Source organism: Poromitra crassiceps (assembly GCF_964638095.1).
Source record: "Poromitra crassiceps genome assembly, chromosome: 18".
NCBI lineage: Eukaryota > Metazoa > Chordata > Actinopteri > Beryciformes > Melamphaidae > Poromitra > Poromitra crassiceps.
Genome location: NC_139636.1, coordinates 19,287,032 through 19,307,031, shown reverse-complemented (window position 1 = coordinate 19,307,031; position 20,000 = coordinate 19,287,032). Strand labels below are relative to the sequence as shown.

At 43.9% G+C, this 20,000-nt stretch overlaps 1 protein-coding gene across 1 annotated transcript in view; it reads left to right on the top strand.

Annotated features, from left to right (window-relative positions):
• Positions 1 to 20,000, top strand: part of syt9b (synaptotagmin IXb) — a gene marked incomplete at its 3' end in the record, with an annotated part of 38,205 nt that overhangs the window by 2,886 nt on the left and 15,319 nt on the right. The window contains exons 2-4 of the mRNA XM_083654540.1: positions 7,320 to 7,495; positions 10,285 to 10,499; positions 12,353 to 12,893. Coding sequence (XP_083510666.1) covers positions 7,320 to 7,495; positions 10,285 to 10,499; positions 12,353 to 12,893 — 932 coding nt within the window. The remainder of the gene's footprint in view (positions 1 to 7,319; positions 7,496 to 10,284; positions 10,500 to 12,352; positions 12,894 to 20,000) is intronic.

Below are 20,000 nucleotides of genomic sequence, written 5' to 3'. Positions count from 1 at the left end.
TCTAGTGCTGAGCTATACATTTTCTTATACTAACCAGAGAGCCGGGCACATTATATACTCTCTCGCGCACAACGTAGACCACAATTGTAAGCGATCGGGAAGTTATTTTATGTGATGCGTACGATTGTAACAGACTAAAATGATGTTGTGTGTGTGTGTGCATCTATAGTCTGTAGGCTGTACGGCTTCAGAGGTTAACTTCATTTAACACCAGAGACTCAGGAGGTAGGCCTACACAGAGCCTCAGTATAGTCTGTTACAATAACATAGTGTGCCCAGAGCACCTCGTTCCGCACTTGGTGCAGACCGCGGTGCAGACCGCTTTGGTCTAGTCAGTCACAGCTAGTAAGTACGCGCATGCTCGTTGCTGCAGGAACTGAATTCATTATTTTATAGTACTATTGCGCTAAACTATTAACCATAGTTGTGTCCTGGAAGCTTTTTGCTGGCACCACATAGCCTATAGTCCCATATTTATGATATTTCATGTGACATAAAATGCGTTGAAATGTAGTTTTCGTGTAGATCAGATTTCAACTCTCAGTTACACAATAAAAGACAATAAAATGCCAATTCACACACTATCAATATTGTCTCTATTCCAAACTACAACAAATGTTTTAACAATATGATGAACCAAATTGTGTTTTTTTACACGTTTACGTTGTAACCGCATTTTAGCCGGTTGAAAAGAGGGTGAAATTAGGTCTTAGACGTTCAAACCCAATATCACCCAGATTTAAACTAAAAATCAACGTTGAAAAAACGTTTTGTGCTCGCTGGGTATATATGGATTATGACACAGTGTATACAAACAGATTTGTAAATGACCTATATAGGAGGCATATACCTTGTATTGTGTACATATATGGCCTATATGTGGATATAAAGAAGTGAGACCTATATGACCTGTATTATGAACATATAGGGCCTTTATGTGTATATAAAGAAGCTATATAGGAGACATATATGCCCTGTATGTGCACATATAGTACCTATATGTGGATATAAAGAAGCTATAGGAGACCTATATGCCCGGTATATGCACTTATATGCACCTGAATCTGGCCTATATGCAACCTATATGCGGCATAAATGTGGCCTATATGCGCATATATGCACCTAAATCTGGCCTATATGCAACCTATATGCGGCATATATATGGCCTATATGCTCCTATATGCGCATATATGCACCTAAATCTGGCCTATATGCAACCTATATGCGGCATATATATGGCCTATATGCTCCTATATGCGCATATATGCACCTAGATCTGGCCTATATGCAACCTATATGCGGCATATATATGGCCTATATGCTCCTATATGCTCCTATATGCACCTAAATCTGGCCTATATGCAACCTATATGCGGCATATATATGGCCTATATGCTCCTATATGCACATATATGCACCTAAATCTGGCCTATATGCAACCTATATGCAGCATATATATGGCCTATATGCTCATATATGCTGCATATAGGTTGCATATAGGTTGCATATAGTTGCATATATGTTCATATAGATTCTTTCCATGTGGGTTAGTCCAATCAGAATCCAATATGCCGCATTCGCGTGTCGTGATTGGTCGGATTCCGTAGAACTTCCTTCCAGTCTGAAGGTTTTTTTCCCAACTTCCTTGTGCATGTTCTGGGGGTGTAACGTACAGACTGTATATAGCTGCATTCGCCGGATGTAGATGATACAGTCTGTTTTAAGAGACTAATCTGTCGCTGGAAGCGTGCTGACGTAAGACGTTGGGTCTGACCACGTCAGATTATGCTAAAGCCACTCCAATTTTCTTTTGTCTCCGCAAGGACTCATGTTGTGAACTAGATTTATCAACTTTTCAGACCCCGCTAGCAACTTTATTTCCCAAAAGACAAGTGACTTTTCAGAGCATGGGGCGACAATTTCGACGTGTTGACGGCCAAAACATTTGGCAACAAAAGCAAGCCTGATGCCCGTTCTTCTCTGAACCAAAGATTGTCTGATGATGATCACTCTCCGTATACACAGTGTCACCCCTCCCTTTGCTAAGAGCTGGTGGCTGAAGCAAATACAGTACCTGTATATCAATATGCAACTTAGCATCTAACGACTTTGAAAGACTTTTTGAGCCTCATAAGCATGCTTTCTTTGGTGAAGAGTTGGTACTAGAGCTGTGGACTGAGGACAAAGGACAGCTTTATATGTGTAGCATACTCATTTAGGCATTTTACCTTTCTATTCCCCCAGATATTTAACACCAGCCTGTGTGAAAATGACATCCCATGCCTATTGAGCGGAGTAACATTTCCATCCCTGCTATCCCTCCAGTGTTTAAGCTCGTGTTTGACAGGGCTGCAGTGGCATGTAGGTCTATAGCCCAGAACTACTGTGTTCATGAGCTAATATTGCTATATTACATTTCAATGAAATTAAAACAATGACCCCTATGTGGAGCATGCACAGCATGGTGACGTGTTTCTTCCACAAAATTAGGGTTACAGGTAAAGTGGAGAATGTCAAATAGCTTGGCCACAAAATGGTAATAGTGTATCCAGTTTGAGTTTGTTTTAGTCAGAGAGAAACCTTTGTCCAGCTCTACAATGCACATTGTGATTTTTTTTTCTATCAGATTATATTGTGTGGGCTCATATTGTTCCACTCTGAGTCAGCAGAGTTTGATAACAGTGATATTTGCAGATACAGTGTTGTTCATATGGGAAAATAGACGTGTAAAGCTTTTATTCCTTGGTTTAGATTAGGAATTGATTAAATGGGGGATGGGAAAAGTTTAGTGATGTTTCATTACACCCTTCATTGTTTGTGTTGGTACTGTTGTTGGTTTGGAAATAATGAGTCTCTGGTGATTTTTGTGAGTGAGCCAAATAAACTTCTGTTCAACCCCCCCCCCCCCATCCCCCCATTTTCTCTCTAACCTGGTCTAAGTAGTTTCCGGGGCACTATACCTGCTTCCCCTCAGGCCCACATCCCCTTGGCCTCTCACCTTAGCGATGGTCTCTTACTGACCCTGCACTGCTGACTTGGCTGTTGCAGCTTATTGAGCGGTACTCAGTGCTTGGCTCCCCAGAGGACAGACTACATGGAAGAGTTTAATGAGATGACTCTATCCTATAAGGCCCGCACTCTGACAGGACTACGCATTAACCTGAGTAGAAAACAACAAATGAGCCATAATCATAGCCTTTCCTCTGCTTAACCTCGTCAACAAGAAAGCAAACAATTCTTTGACACATGAATCTTCCCTGCGACCCCTCCCACCTAGGCCACAAACTCTTTGGCACTTCCCGGTGGCAGGAGACTGAGGTCTGGCGGAAGCAGAACCTCTCGTCACAAGGACAGTTTCTTCCCAACTGCCATCCACCTCTTCAATGAGCCCCGAAAGCCCCCACGAATAAGGATTTTACATACATATAGATTTACTGTCATAATGAGGAGCCAATGCTAATCTGTGTTTATACACCTTGGGCCATGTTTGACAGACTGCAGCCATTTCAGACTGCATGGAGGATTATTGGTCCCTAAATTAGAAGTATCTGTCTCTCAATTCAAATTTTCTTTATTGGCATGAATGTCACAACAATATTGCCATCAAGTCTCTCTCTCTCTTTTGTGTTCGCCTGTGTGTGTGTGTGTGTGTGTGTGTGTGTGTGCGTGCGTGTGTGTGTGTGTGTGTGTGTGTGTGTGTGCGTGCGTGCGTGTGTGTGTGTGTGCACGAGAGAGCTTTCTCTGGTCTCTAGTTTCAGTTTAGACTCATCATTCCCTGCGGGTGTCTGTGTCCACCTGATAGCAGAATGTAATGTGGGAAAATGGAGTGAATATATAGGGTGTCTCCATTACTCTGTTGCAGCCTCACTTTGTGACTGAAGCACAACTGCCAACAACAATGTTGGCAGTTATTGGAGAATGTTTGATTGGTGTGCCATGGGCTTTAGACTGATAAGATGAGAATGTGTTTTCACAGTAAAGTCTTGCCTTGTGCCGCTTTAAGGAAACTGGTGGTAGACATAGCTTCAAGTCTATAACAGCTGAGAGTGCTTTTAGAGGTCCCATTTGATGCTAGGCATCTCGCGCGCTTGATTCCTAGGCTCACCCGCTGCGCGGCCTTGCCTGCCCTGCAGCTTGCCGAGCTGGCCCTGCAGCTCGCATACGCAGCTCGGCTGCTGTGTGGCCTCGCCTGCACTATTGGCGCGTACGGGTGCGTGTGCGTGTGTTGCTCACAAAATGTTATTGCCCTTAAGTTTACAAGCACGCGGGGGTGTTTGCCCCTTAAGTTGACATCCATCAGTCTTATGACCTCACTGATGACATCATCAGTGTCTTATGACATCACTGATGACATCATCAGTGACTTATGACATCACTGATGACATCATCAGTGACACAATGCCGATGATGTCATTGACGACATCATCAGTGATGTAACAATGCACAATTGCTCAAGTGACATCACTGATGACATCATCAGACTGTTCACTTGTTTTGAGACAAGAGAAGATTTTAACAGAATGTGTCAAGATTTTTTTTGCAGCGTTCAATCCTTTGAAGGCTTTGTTCCTCTTTTAAATGTCCTCAAACAGTCCAATCATGCATGGGCATCTGTGCAGGGAAGAACATTTTCACATCACTGATGAGAATAATGGAGGCTGAAGTGAATGAGTTTGATTCTGTGGCACAGAGAGAGGGAGGCAGGGAGGGAGGGAGGGAGAGAGAGAGAGTAGCATGGGAGAGAGTAGTAGAGAATAAAAAAACAGGACACAAAATAATTCAACGATCAGTGAGCTGACATGTATTCCCTTGTGTTCCTGTCAGTTGGAACACACCGTGACATCAAACATGATGTGAACCCATGATAGAGGCCAAGAGACGTGCATGTGTGTGTGTGTGTGTGTGTGTGTGTGTGTGTGTGTGTGTGTGTGCGTGCGCGTGTGTGAATAACATACACGCTAAATCCAACACATGATGGAGCTGACAGGCTCCATGTACGTGTGATTCTCAGCCCTCCATTGAGAGTCAATCCAAACAGCCTTTCTCCAGCACACTGTGGGTAATCAGCCAGCCTGAAGCCTGGTGTTTAGTTACACGCCGCCTCATCAAAGGGAGATGTTTTTCAAATCGATCAAATCAATCTGTTTTATGTTCACTTTGGGGTTTTGGATGCTTGGTTCACGTCAGAGGCAGGAACATGCACTCTGCCCATAGCTTCCATCAGGAACAACCCATTTGCATTGTTGGACAGACAAAGAAAAAAACCTCAAACCTTTTCCTCTGTGATAGAAACGCTCTATCTCTGTTAGCGTTATGAGGCTGCTGTATTAGGGCCCAGAGATAATTCAATATTATATATATATACATACAGTATATATATATATACAGTATATATATATATATATATATATATATATATATATATACTGTATGTAACATGATTTTGCATAGATCATATCGTGATATATAATGCTATCAAGAAAAATCCTTGAAAAGTTATTATCGTGCTACATGTATTGATTTCAACTATATCCCCCAGCTCCGTCATTCACAATGTATTGCGTTTTTCATCGTGCAGCCAGTTTTGTGCCACAGTTGTTTGACAACAAATGAGAATCGGGCGCTCCTGTTTCATATTCATAATGATTCTCCTCATGGTCTTTTGGAAATCATCTCTCTGAGATGTGAGCATATTTTTGGTATTTAATTGAAATGTTCTGCAAATGTGGTTTTCACACTTTGTGAACTTCATCAGAGGAGATACCAGACCTATTATCATAGAATAACAGCAGCTTTAGAAATTGCTCTCCTACTGTAGGCGTAATAAGTATTTGTTGTACTGTTTTAAGACACTATGTTGTGGTGACATTTGAGTGTATGGGGACACATGTACTAATATCCATGTATAAATGTGTGTATTAGTAGATTATAATGTCTTTAAAAGAGCAAGTAAAATAATTAATGATGGGAATATGGTCACTAACTTCAATTACGAAATACTAGATAATAACCAAATTAAAATACCTTAATGACTGTTTAGGCATTGATCTAAGGCTTAGATTCTAAGCAATCAATAATGCCTCAGTAACTATAGGAATCTGATAGTGCATGCATACTTATGGCAGGAAAAACATCATCACAGCCACCACAGACAATTAAAGTAATCAAGACCTCTCTAACCGTTTCTAATTAAACATAGTAGACTTCCTTTGGTAAGGAGTGAGCTTGGTGATTATTGGAACTCTTGAATCCAATTAACTACCACTGGCTGTGGGGTCAGGGCAGTGCCTTGATTGCCCTCTGCAAGACAAAGCCAAGAGACCCTGCTGCTTCAAAAAGAAAAAAGTATATATATATATATATATATATTTTTTTTTTTCTTTCTTTTTTTTTTTTTTCATGTTTGAGTGCTTTTAACTGTTCTGACAACCACATTGGTTTTGCGTCTTGTTGAGTAGGCAGGAGCGGTCAACTTTGATTACAAGCAACAACAGGCCAAAGCTTACTCAGTAGCCTACACCTCTAAACAAATGCATGGTAACTCTTTGACAAAGCGAAGCCGCAGCACAGTGGAGCGACTCAGCTGGATCCTCTCTAACTGTGCCAACTGAGAACAGAAGCCACGCATAGTGTTGGGACACATACATCATCCCTCCATTGCTTTGAGTTAAACCCAGCTGGTCCCCAGTGCAGGACTGTGCACTTCAGAGGAGTATTTGGTTCATTTCACAAATCATATCACCGACTGTGTTGTAATTACAATGAGCATGTACTATATGGTTTGTTTGGAAGAGTGGTGCAGAAAAAAGAAAAAAGAAAAAAATATATATACATACATACATACATACATACATACATACATACATACATACATACATACATTCATACATACATACATACACATACACCCCATGAATGAATGAGGAAGTCACTCCTTTAGGTTCCACGTGGAACCTGGAAGAGAGCGTGACTTTGGCACTCAATTAATCTCGCTTTCAAATTCTTGATATATTTGGATAAGCTTTGGTCAGAGGACATTTTCTCTTCAACTATCCACAAAACACTTCCCCATCTCATGCGATGTGCATGAGATGGGGAAGTGTTTTGTTTCCATCTGATTTAGCATACAGAATGACCTTAGCCGGTCCTCTCTGGCAAACCAGCTTTTTCTGTAGCAGCCTTCCCAATGGCCAAGCTATGTTCACTCACTGACTCACTGTCTGTCTGTCTGTCTGTCTGTCTGTCTGTCTGTCTGTCTGTCTGTCTGTCTGTCTGCCTGTCTGTCTGTCTGTCATTCTGTCTCTTCCATCTGTCTCTAGATGTATCGGTGAGCCTGTTGTCCCTGCTGGTGACCACCTGTGGCCTGGCTCTTTTCAGCGTCTCCCTCTTCGTCTCATGGAAGTTATGCTGGGTGCCATGGAGCGGCCGCTTCCTCCCCGACGCCCTCAAAGGGGCGCACTTCCTGGGAGGAGACCAACAGCCCGTCCTCACAGAGGTAATGGAGACTGTATTTAAATTATTTTAATTCAATTTTATCGATCTGAAATTCACTCCGATCTCTGAAATGAAAAATGTCCCTGCTTATTGGAATTATAAACAATCAAAGGTTAATGTACTAGGACAGTAAACCAGACTTTGTTTGACACTTTATGAAAATAGAGAATCTCTACAGTGGCAGCATCTCCCAAAGCAACCACAACCTGAGTTCAATCAGGAGAGAGACATTTCTAGTGAACAATGATTTATTAACAATGATTTAATTAGCCTACAGAATAACATATGAAATGTATTTGGCGATTAGACTCCATCGTGACATTATCATGATTATGAAGGCGGTAGTGCAGCTTAGAATAGAATATCCCCCTGTGGAGACTAGACCTGGTGGTGGTGAAGGTGAGGGAACTCTTAGGTCTTGATGGATGAGGAGAAGGCTTCTGGAGACCTCAGAGTGAAAGACTGGAGGTGAATGAGGTGGAGGAGGGTCGCAGTGAATGCACTGAAAAGACAGCAGCCAACACAAGAGAGGAGAGCAGCTTTTAAAGGGTGATACGGCACGATAGGCTGAATAGGGACAGTGCTGTAGTGGTAAAAAAAAAGCTAGGTAAACTATACTTTTCAGGCAGCTTTCTCACGGCGGCACCGGCAGTGTTATAACGGCGGATAAACTATAAGCTTCCGTGACCGATAGGCTATACAAGACAAAATATGAACAACTTAATCTGAATACCCCTATAAGGTATATCAGGGGGTTCCCCACATTTCTGAGTAGCCAGCCAGATAGGAAAAGTAGCTGGCTATGGGATGGGCCTTGGACCTTCAAGGGGGGTCCTGGGGGATTCTCCCCCGGAAGAAAATTTTATACATTTTAAAGTAAAATTCGTCAACCTGGTGCATTTGAGAGCAAAATGAAGAGGCTAAATGAAGAACTCCACACATCTCTAATGTGTTGTGACTTTACAAATAATTAGGCCTAAACAATCAATATAAAATGTATTTACACATTGTGCACAAATTGCATTCATTGTGACACATTTACAATAGTTAATATCCAGCCAGAATCATTGCAAATGGATGTTCAAAGTAACAGTATAGCATTCAGTTAATCAATGCCTAATGACAGCCAGAGCAGTGCAAATTAATAACATTAGCTTGATTGAGCTCAGCACATCAAGCTTCAGTCATTGCTACTTGACAACAATAATGTCAGGCATAAGCTGACTAACTGCTTTAAAAGCAATTGACCATTTGCAACCTGTAGGCCTATTGTTCGTTTTTTCGGGTTATTTGTGAAAAACTGACAAATCCATTCTGCTTCTTCTGCGTCAGAAATGGTCACGTTGTCTTAATTGCGTGAAGTGATTCAGTCCAGTGATTCACTCTTCAGTTGTAAAACGGTAGGCCTATATGATTTTCCCCACACACATTTTTAACCAACATACAGCTCACCATGAGCTGGTCTCCAAATGCGCATTGCGCATCGCTGCCACAATGGCACCGCCACGTTGTTTGTCTGGGCAGGCAAGCGCAGCTCGAGAAAGGCACCAACGTGACCGGGGCCGTGTAGCCTACCTTTCCCGCGGAGCGCTCCACAAGTAGTGGGCTACGTTCGCGGAGCTCCTGGTCAGTGCCATGTGTCATCTTGTTTCTTTTGTTTTGGTGTGTGACGTGCTTGCCGTGGTCTCCGTATCAACAGAGTTTCCTACTCTAACTTTTTAAAACTCGTGCAATAATAAGTGCCTAAATGATTTAAAAATGTGAGTAAACTATCTTAAAAGGTGCCTAAACGCTGCAGAGCATTGAAAAAGGTACCTAAACAGCGTTTACGTGCGTTTAGCCACCACTACAGCCCTGAATAGGGAGATGTGGCTAACACTGATTGGTTAAGCAGAATCATTACCGCCCCTAATCAGCTGATACGAGCTGGGAGTGGGAAAGAGGGGGAGTGAATGAATGAATGACAAGCATAAATAGTCTTCTTGTCTGAACTTGGCATGAGCTCCATTAGACCTACTCAAATTAATAACTCATTAACTCAAATCACCTCTCAATAACTGTCAAACTATTCATCCTTCATCTAGTTTGACAGTTATTGAGAGTTGATTTGAGTTAATGAATTATTAATTTGAGTTAGTGTGGACCAGTGATGTCACGGGGCCACACTTTAACACTCAATAACTGTCAAATTAAATGACAGACTTCAAAACAGTTAACAGTTTTCTGATATACTACTGATGTTCTAATGATACAAAGCTGGTTGAAAATGGGCAGAGTGTTCCTTTAATAGTCTTGTCTTTAGCTGAGAGAGTCAGCACATAACCAACTGTTAGCTCACTAACTAGCCAGCAGGTTAATTTAGCAAAGCAACAGTGATACATTAACATGACTACTGTCACTAGATTCTAGTAGATGTTAGCTATTATCAGCTGTGATAACAATATTTAACTGACCAGACATAGCAACAAGCTATCCAAAAACAAAATCAATTATATCAGTGGGAAAATTAACACCACAGAATTGAACCACCTCTGTTCAAATTATGCTTAGACACTAGACAGCCAGATGATACATTTAGAAATGAAAGCTGTTTACAGCAATTTGTTGCAACTAGTAGGTCTGGTCACCAAGGACATAATGAGGACACAGTATACTCACCTTCCTGCAGCAAAACACCAAACTACAACCCTGTCCTCAAACCCCCAAACCGTATTCCCAATTTAGGATTTCCAGCACCAGTATTCATCAAAACTGTACGCATGGTGTAAACTGTAAGCATCTGCTGTGCAGGTGGACGGGGAGGAGAGGGACTACAGCGAGGATGGCTGTGTTAAGGAGCCCACGGCGCCCCTATCCGCTGTCACAGTCCCGGAGTCAGCGATGAAGATCAGTCACACATCGCCGGACATCCCGCTGGAGTCGACCCAGATCAAGAAAAACCATGTCCACACTCTAGCCAGAGACAGAGTCCAGAGACAGATTACTGAACCCACCTCGTCTGTACGGTCAGTACACCCTGAAGCATTTTGGCCCACTTTTGGTGTTTAACAAAATGTTACAGAGATACACACGGGAGAGAAGAACCGACCTACCTAGAGACAGAGTTCAGAGAGACAGACAACACACAAACACACACACACACACACACACACACACACACACACACACACACACACACACACACACACACACACACACACACACACACACACACACACACACACACACACCTCTACAGGTGATACCAGCATTAAAAGGGGCATACCGCAATTCTTCTGTCAATTGACTGTAGCTGCCTCTGTAGGTTAGCACTCACCTCACAGCAAGCTTTTATTCTGTATGCAGTTTGCTTGTTCTCCTGGCTTTCTTCCTGCAGTTCAAAGCTTTGAAGGTCAGGTGGATTGGAGACTCTAAGGCCTATAGGCCTAAGTGCTCAATTCACATCTTATTTTCTTTCTTCTTCTTCTTTCTCGGATTTCCTCCCTGTTCGTTCTTCCCAAGTTGGCCATTTTTCCCTCTCTAAGTGGTCCCGGTTGTTGCTCCACCCCCTCTGCCAATCTGGGGAGGGTGTAGAGTCTCACATGCTTCCTCCGATACGTGTAGTTGGCAGCTGCTTCTTTTCACCTGACAGTGAGGTGTTTCAGCGGGAGGACATAACACATGTGGACGAACATGGTATTCCCCCCAGTTCCCGTCCCCATTGAACAGGTGCCCTGACCAACGAGAGGAGGCGCTAGTGTAGCGACCAGGACACATACCCTTGTCCGGCTTCTCACCCACAGACATGGCCAATTGCATGCAGGAACGCCCGACCAAGCCGGAGGTAACACCAAGCGTGGACCTGTGTTAGAGCTCCATCCTGAAATTACCCACATGCACAAATGAACAACAAAAGAAATACTGTCTGAACATCCACCAAAATTACAGTTCATGCTCCTCCTAGGGAAGATTTGCTGTGGTGGGGGAAAAAAGGGCCAGAGGTTTGACTTTGCTTTCTGTGGAGCCGCCACTGCCACCTCTGTGCAGAGAGACCTGAGGTCCGCGGAGACCCTGCTTCAATTCCCGGCAGCGGTACTTCCGGCTTGGTCAGATGTTCCTACAGACACAGACACAGACAGTGTCTGTGGGTGGGAAGCCGGTGGGGTTTGAGTCCTCGTCGCTGCACTTCTCTGGTCATTCGGGGCGTCTGTCCGGGTGGGAGGGGAACTGTGGGGAATAGCGTAATCCTCCATGCGCTACATCCTGCCGGTGAAACTCCTCGCTGTCAGGTGAAAAGAAGCGACCACCGACTGCACATGTAGCGGAGGAGTCTATGGCTTTCCCCAGATCGGCAGAGGGGGTGGAGCAATGACAGGGACAACAGGGGGAAGGGAGAAAAAGGGGGGGCGGGGATGTAATTAAAAAATGTCCAAAACTTCAGTGCCTGTCCACAATGATGCGGAAAACCACAAGACTGAGGTGACAAATCTCTGTCACAAAGTGCACAGCAGGTATATTACCTTGGGTTGTGACAGACAGGGGTAGGTCATTGCACGATACCCGGCCTCTTTGGCAACACACTTTATGTCACATCAGATCTGTCACATGGGGAGAGAGAAAATAGAATTAGGACACTTTCAGCTGCAACGTGAACATAAACTGTCTAATATGTATGAATGTTGGTGACCTGTCCTGCTTTTCCTCTAACTTCCCCCCAAAGTTTGGTAGGATAGGCTCCAGCAGCCGACAATAATGACGTGTAGAGAAATGAATAAACATTAGGCTTACTATGAAAGTCAGAATATGGACTAGATTTCACATGAAATACAAAACATGAGCTGCATTTTCTAATAATGACCCGTACATGTCTTTGTTACAGGCACAACTCCATCCGTCGTCAGATGAACCTGTCCAATCCGGACTTCAACCCTGCTCAGTTCCAGCGCCAGGAGTCCCTGTCTGGTCTGGGCCGGATCAAACCAGAGCTCTACAAGCAGCGCTCGGTGGATGGCGAGGACGGGCGCCGGGTAGACAGCTGTGGGCGTCTTCACTTCATCCTAAAGTTCGATTGTGATCTGGAACAGCTGATCGTGAAGATCGCCAAGGCCCAGGACCTCCCCGCCAAGGACTTTTCAGGGACCTCTGATCCTTACATCAAGATCTACCTGCTGCCCGACCGCAAGAACAAGCACCAGACCAAGGTGCACCGCAAGACACTCAACCCAGTATTCGACGAAGTGTTTCTCTTTCCCGTGGCGTACACCGAGCTGCCGAGCCGCAAGCTGCACTTCAGCGTGTACGACTTTGACAGGTTCTCACGTCACGATTTGATTGGCCAAGTGGTGGTGGACAGCTTCCTGGATCTGGCCGACTTCCCCCAGGAGACAAAACTGTGCCGGGAGATACAATATGTAACCTCGGTGAGATACAAGTCTTTATCTATTTCTTTATGTGTTGTCTATGTCTTTCTTTTAGTGTGTTCTTAGCATTCTGGCATTTTTGCTGAGAGCGAAGTTGATAGTAAATTGAATTCGGAATTATTTTCACTGTCAATATCATGTCATGGTTGGTAATAGTAAACAACTGACCAGAGTTTTGTAGCATGTAAGCAGTTGGATACAATCAGCGGTGTACGAGGCCAACAGTATCATACCAGCATGAATCCCATGCCCATACTTCAATCTTCCCACAAACTGCTCAAACAATCAACAGAAATATTCCAAAAACCCCTGTAAGACCCAGTTACAACAGCATAGGGAAGCAGATATCAACATGCTAGCATCCCATTTCCCCTCCAAGTGGAACTCATCTGTGGTTTCATGAGGCAGAGACATAGAAATATACTTAGACACAATTAATGTTTAATGAAAGGCACTAGGAAACACTTGGGGGTAGTGACCCAGATCTACACTGACATACGAGTGGGGTTTAGATACAGCGACACTGTCTACATTGCATTATTCACTGGGATAAATCTATAGCAGACTGTGTAGGTCAGGTTAGACCCTTCTTATGGCTCATCAGCATCACTCAGCTGTGAAGGAGCAGCATGCTACTGGATGGTGATGGTGGGTAATGCAGATTTGTGAAGCCCCACTCTTCCAGCTACAGTACTGTGACCACAAGGTCTATAAGCACACTTGGAAAGCCATGGATGGAGAGGTATATAGTACTTATTTCTGTGATGACACACAATTAGTTTTGTGGTGTTAAGGATGGATAAATGTTATAAGATTTCATACTAAAGGTCCTTACAAATCAAGAGCGATGCGAATACAGTATATGGCACGAAATTGCGATGCGAGTTTTGAGCCACCTGTCAATCACAGCCACAGATGTGTACACGTTGGAAGCGAATCTCTGAAAAATCGACCGCAGTTCGAAAAAATAAACACCGCAATAACGATCAGCGAAACTTCGCCATTGGTATGCACGGTTGCATTGACTAGGTTCGGAAAATATTATTGACGTGCAAATTAATTGCACGAAAAAAACGCACCCGATGTGTAAGGACCTTTAGACTTAATGCTTCAAAGGTGACCAAATTCATGTAGAGACACAAGTAATCAACAACAAACAAGACCATCACCAAGAAGGTTTCTGGGAAATGTGGTTCCAATTTTGAGAAACATTAGCACTACAACAATACCACTGCCTTGAGATACAGGCTGCCAATTGTCTCAACCATGGTCTCATTTGCTGTTGCTGATTATATCAAGGTATCAAAATTAATATGACAATGATATACTACACATAGCATATTTCATCTTAATTCAATCATGCCAGATTTAAATTAGCTGGGACTTTAGGTATTTTGTGTGTGTGTGTGTGTGTGTGTGTGTGTGTGTGTGTGTGTGTGTGTGTGTGTGTGTGTGTGTGTGTGTGTGTGTGTGTGTGTGTGTGTGTGTGTGTGTGTGCCCGTGCGTGCGTGCTTGCATGCGTGCGTGTCTGCCCATCTCCCTGTAATGTAATAGTCCCACTAGACTGCTGTCTCCACACACATTTCATATTCAACCTTAATGGAAATTCTATACCATTTATTCATTGGGAAAAAATTTAAAATTAATTTGTACTGCACATACTGTAATAAGATGCCTTTGAAGGTAAAAATGCTCAGTTCAGATAGAGAAGGTTTAGTGAGTGTGTCGTGCTTTCTCTCTGTTCTACTTTGACGTATGAATGAAAACAGCTATATTTGTCCTAAAAAAACAACTCTGGTGGCTCTATAGTTGCCAAGTCTTCTTGTTGTTAAGGAAACTTAAAAGTTTGGTTGTCATATTGACCTTAGTCTTTTTATAGACAATCTCCTTGCAGAACTTGTATTCTTCCTTGGCAGATTGTTAGTTGCTTGTGGACAGTCAGGCTTGCCTGGATTCTATACATTGCACATCTCTCATTTTTACCCATTTTCTTGCCTCACTTCTTCGTAATAAATAACAGCTGGAGGCTTGCATTTGGGGACTCTGCCTTTAAAATGAAAATCTAAATTATGCCTGTCTACTCACAATCAAATGCGATATGCTAATTGAATGTGCATTTCAATCTCCAGGCAGCGTCTCCGTAGACCTGAACTGTGTTTCAGATGGTTAAAGTCAGCCTTTTGCTCCTCCATAGAAATCTATCCCTGCACAAGATGTTTGATTGTGTAATTACTGTTAGGTAAGGTAAGGCTTCTGCTTTGCCTCTCAAAGGATCCGTCCTATCTCCCTCAGAGATTCAAGCCATTACCACATGAAGGGAGCAGCAGCTCTACAAGTCACTCTGTTGGTTGGTTGGTTGGTTGGTTGGTCGGCCACAAAAAGTTCACCGCACTTTAGCGGGCACAGTTTTCACCCTCTGAGGCTGAACTTTGGCATGTGTGTTTGTGTTAATGCCTATTGGCTGAAGGGGGTGGGGGGGGGGGGTTCTAAATATGCAGGATGGCACGGCAGAGGGCTGTAATTTTGCATGGAGCTCATGTCAAGTGTATTGCAGCTATGTCTGTAATTAAAAATACTCATCAATCATCAATCAATCAAAAAAAAAACTATTTGATCGCCCCACAGTTTTTCAGATTGCCAGGAAATTCACAGAATCTCTCTCTCACACTCTTTCTCTCTCCCTCCCTCCCCTCAGAACTGGGTTAGCTCCCAAGGGACATCAGAGTAGGAAGGGACCCTGCGCTGGTCCAACCTCTCGTCCGTGTGCATTAATCATATAGCTCCAGGCACAGGCTGAGCCTCTAGCCATCCCTGGCCATATGGCTGGACTGTAATGCACACATCGCATGCTTATGGCAGAATCAATGGCATTCTGCCTTTGGCTCGTACAGTAGAATATCAGTTAAAGGTGCTATGACACATCCCTAACATCTTTAGTGCTAAATGCGTTGTCGTATCCTCATCTGTGGTGCACACATTGGAACGTTACATTAAGATGCACATCTGGATTTACCATCCTGCAAATGACACGCCCCTGTTGAGAGTGCATGTTTAAATAAAGCCCAACCTCAATTGCCCTTTGCCGTACAGTCCCATGCACATTGATGGCAATGATGAACAGACCTAATTAATGATCTGTTTATTTGAATGTGATCACAGTGGGTCAGCTGTCTTCGTCCCTTCGATGGAGAAGAGCAGTTTACTGTATTATCAAAAGTGTGTGTTGTCTTACAATTTTGCTGTACTGATTGTATCACCACACACACAGCAACCCATGCAAACAAATAGATGAAGATGTGAAATGTTGTGAATTTCATCTCATTGTGAGTAGTGTGCCCGTACCGCTCATGCCCATAGTGCAGCTTTCTCGAGAACCACTTATCCATACAACTTCACATTCGACACTGCACTTCCTTGGGTCCCATGCATGCAAGTGCATTGCCTGTTCGGCCTGCTGCTGAGTTTATTAATATTTGCACGTGTCGCATGTCCAAATTGCACCACATCCGCACGTACTTGGGTCGCCAGCAATCCACCAGCCAAGTGTGAAGTCGATCGGACGAACAGTTCTCGGGATATTACGGCCTCCACCTTTGTTATTTCTCTCTTGTGCGTGCTCGTTCTTCACTCTCAGGCAGTTTAAGTGAACAGGGCGCGTGCCTTTGTCCCGCTCAGCCAATCAGAGCCCTGAAGCCCTGCCCCTCTGTGATGTGACGGTGTTGTATTTCAAACAGCCCCTACTGCACTCAGAGCTGCAGCAGCTCACTGTTCACTTCTTTAGTCAAAGTTGATTAATATTGAACATGTCCAAATTGCACCAAATCCAACACTGCACTTCCTCGGGTCCCCAGCCACACACCTTGCTAAGGGTGAAGTGGATCAGACAAAGCTTTCCTGAGCTATGCAGAGGAGAAACATACAGACAGAGATTCCTCACATAGTATGATGATGATGGCACAGATCTTTCAGGGATTATGGGGGCAGGGCATGGGGCACTGCATCATCTGTTAAACTCAATATCTTAGACATCACTGAACCGATTTTGACAGAACTCAGACAAATGAGGCATCACTGCTTTCCAGCATCATTACTCTGATTGTCCCAAGTGGGAACTGCAATTATACAGCTCAAAAGAAGGTGATATATCTGTTACTGATGGGCAGAGACAGGGGCTTCATCATTCATGGGGAGTTGACGTGTTTATTGTCACCTTGTTTGAATGAAATTGGACTACATTGCATCTATACTGTAGACTAGAGGGTCAATGGCTGCTGGTCCCTGAGGGCTGAATGGAAAGACAAGGCACCACAGCTAGATGAGACAGACTTATTCTGTTCAATGATCATCTTGTTATGGAGTCGACCACATCCATTCATTCCTCTGAATCAATGTCGTCTGTCATACGCAACCAATTATTGTGTTGTTTCCTGGAATGCTCAGTTTGTATATTGAATATTATGGATGGTTCCGACATTTGTTCTGCTGTTTGGTGCAACAGACAGTTTTATGATAATCTAGCAATTATTTTGTAGCATCAATTTGTCTGGGCACAGATTTCTCAAATGAAAATCGGGGACATTTCCAGTCCGGCAATCAATATATCATTAAAATATCCAATGTTACCTATGAAATAAGAAAGGGGGATGATTCCGCCAACCCCCCCCCCCCCCCCCCCCCCCCCCCCCCCCCCACACACACACACACACACACACACACACACTTCATTCACTGTGCCCCTTTACAGAATGTCAATGTGTTCCCCGGCAGCATTGGCCTGGCCTTCCGAACCTACAGTGCCGGATGTTTTTTGAATAGCCTCTGATCTCAAAAAGTATTTTCGGTCTAATTGCCTAATTGCTTTTTCAATGTTTTCCTGTAAGTGCAGGAAGCAGCAAAACATGTACAAAACACTTGTTGGATGCCTGGATCAAAACATAGACATGTGATGCTTATTATGCTTTTAACCCGCCCGTAAGCTTCCTGCAACCTTTCTGCTTGAGTGGTTGGCCAGTGGGCACGTCTGTAAAGGGGAGACTCGTGGGTACTCATAGAATCCATTCTCATTCAGATATATTGAGGTGAGAGGTCAAGGGTCCCCTTTGAAATTCACCATATATGCCGGTTTTTCAAAATTCATTATTTAGCCCCCTTCCTTCCCGACAAGGTATCATGGCATTGTTGGTCCCAATGGATGCTGTAGGTCTTACAGTCATACCCTATAAGTATCTTCACTTGAGATTTAAGAATGAGCCTGCTAGAGCTAGAGTCATATCGGCTGCAGACGGCAGTAGAAAATCTGGGACATTTTCAGGGACAGCTCCAGCCGGGGACAGGTCACCAAAAACGGGGACTGTCCCCAAAAATCGGGGACGTCTGGTCACCTTATGATAGAATTAAGGTGCATCTCCAATGGGAAGCATCATCATCGTATTGTTATAGCCCCGCCCTCTTTCTCCCCAGCGGAGGATTTTTGGATACAAAGCCAATAAAGAGCTCAGCATCACTGGAACCTGCGGCTCCTCAAAGGGCGCTCAATACTATCGACCGCCGTCTGCTTGGGCTGTAATTAGGACCTTGATGAATGGGGTCAGCGTGTGCATGCGGTGTGTGTGTGTGTGTGTGTGTGTGTGTGTGTGAGAGAGAGAGTGTGTGTGTGTGTGTGTGTGTGTGTGTGTGTGTGTGTGTGTGTGTGTGTGTGTGTGTGTGTGTGTGTGTGTGTGTGTGTGTGTGTGTGTGTGTGTGTGGTTAATCTAGTAAAGAAGGTTCCCCCTTCCTTAACAACGACAAATGCTACCATATAACAAGTACCTGTCCTCCCATTTGGCCTTATTGACTAAGTGAGAAATATGAGTCTCTAGATGCTGATGGTCAATTGAGTCAATGGAGATCCAGAAGATATTATAGGACTCAGGAGCAAAGATATGTGGAACTGATACACACATATAAATCAGATAACATGTAACATGAGAGTTTGGTAACTCCAGTTGTGGTGTTATTACATTTCTTCCTCCAACGTTACAAGTTCCTCCATTTGAGTTGAGTTGTTGATTCATGAAACCCGTTCCAAAGACAGTGCATTACAGTCTTCGTTTTTTGTTGAGGGATTGTACTTATTGAGGGTCAAGTACAATCAGAATCAGAACATAAACAAACTTCTACTTGAGTATATTTTTGTGTACTCGTTCCACCCCTGCCTATGACCTGGTCCGAGTGCCATGGCAGTCAATCTATGCAACTGCAGCCTTTCCACCCTCCACAGGACAGGTGTGCTCAGGGCAGGTGTACTCAGGACAGGTGTGCTCAGGGCAGTGGACATGGCCTGATCCACTGTGCCTCTTATGAGAGCGGATCTTGGCCCAGAGTGATGTCCGTCTTCAAAGCTAGCGTTCTAACCTGGACAGAATAGATGGCTCTCCACCCATTTACAGCCGGCCTTAGCATTTGATGGGGCCCGCTAAGCCTCGGTGACATCTTGCACCGAGGCCATGGGTGTGCTCATACTGCAATCCATATCTGGTTCATTATTGAGCACAGAGGTGACTCTGGCGGTGATGAAGTCATTCAAACTCAACTGCCACTTCAGACTCCCGCAGGAGCAGCTGGGTCTGCTTGGTTTCCTTCACAGTGTGTCTTACAGAGGTCCCATACATATGGAATAGGAGAGAGCTGACACCAGAGTTAACAGGTTATCTGAGTGGAGACTCTCTCCAGATAAAAGCCACTCTGAAACTGTTCAAATCAAGTTTAACCAAAGGGGGCGGGTGCCTGATTGGGGCTTATATAGACGGTTTTAACTTGACAACAAAAACATTCTAAATTGAACCCCCGCTCACTTCCTGTTGCAGTGTTTGCTATGGACATAAAAGAAAAAAAACATTAAAGTGCAGGACTGACCATTCTGTGAAAACCATCTATACAGCTGAGCAGCGAAAACAAAAGTAACGATGTCAAGTGAATATTTCTGCAGTTTGCCGAATGCTGAGAAAAAGGAAGTGCTGTGGGGTTGCGCTCTGGTGAAAACCGTTTATAGCCTGGGGCCAATCAGGACACTGCCCCCGATCACCCACAGGTGAGGTGATTGTGTATCTTAACACATTCAGTGCCAGC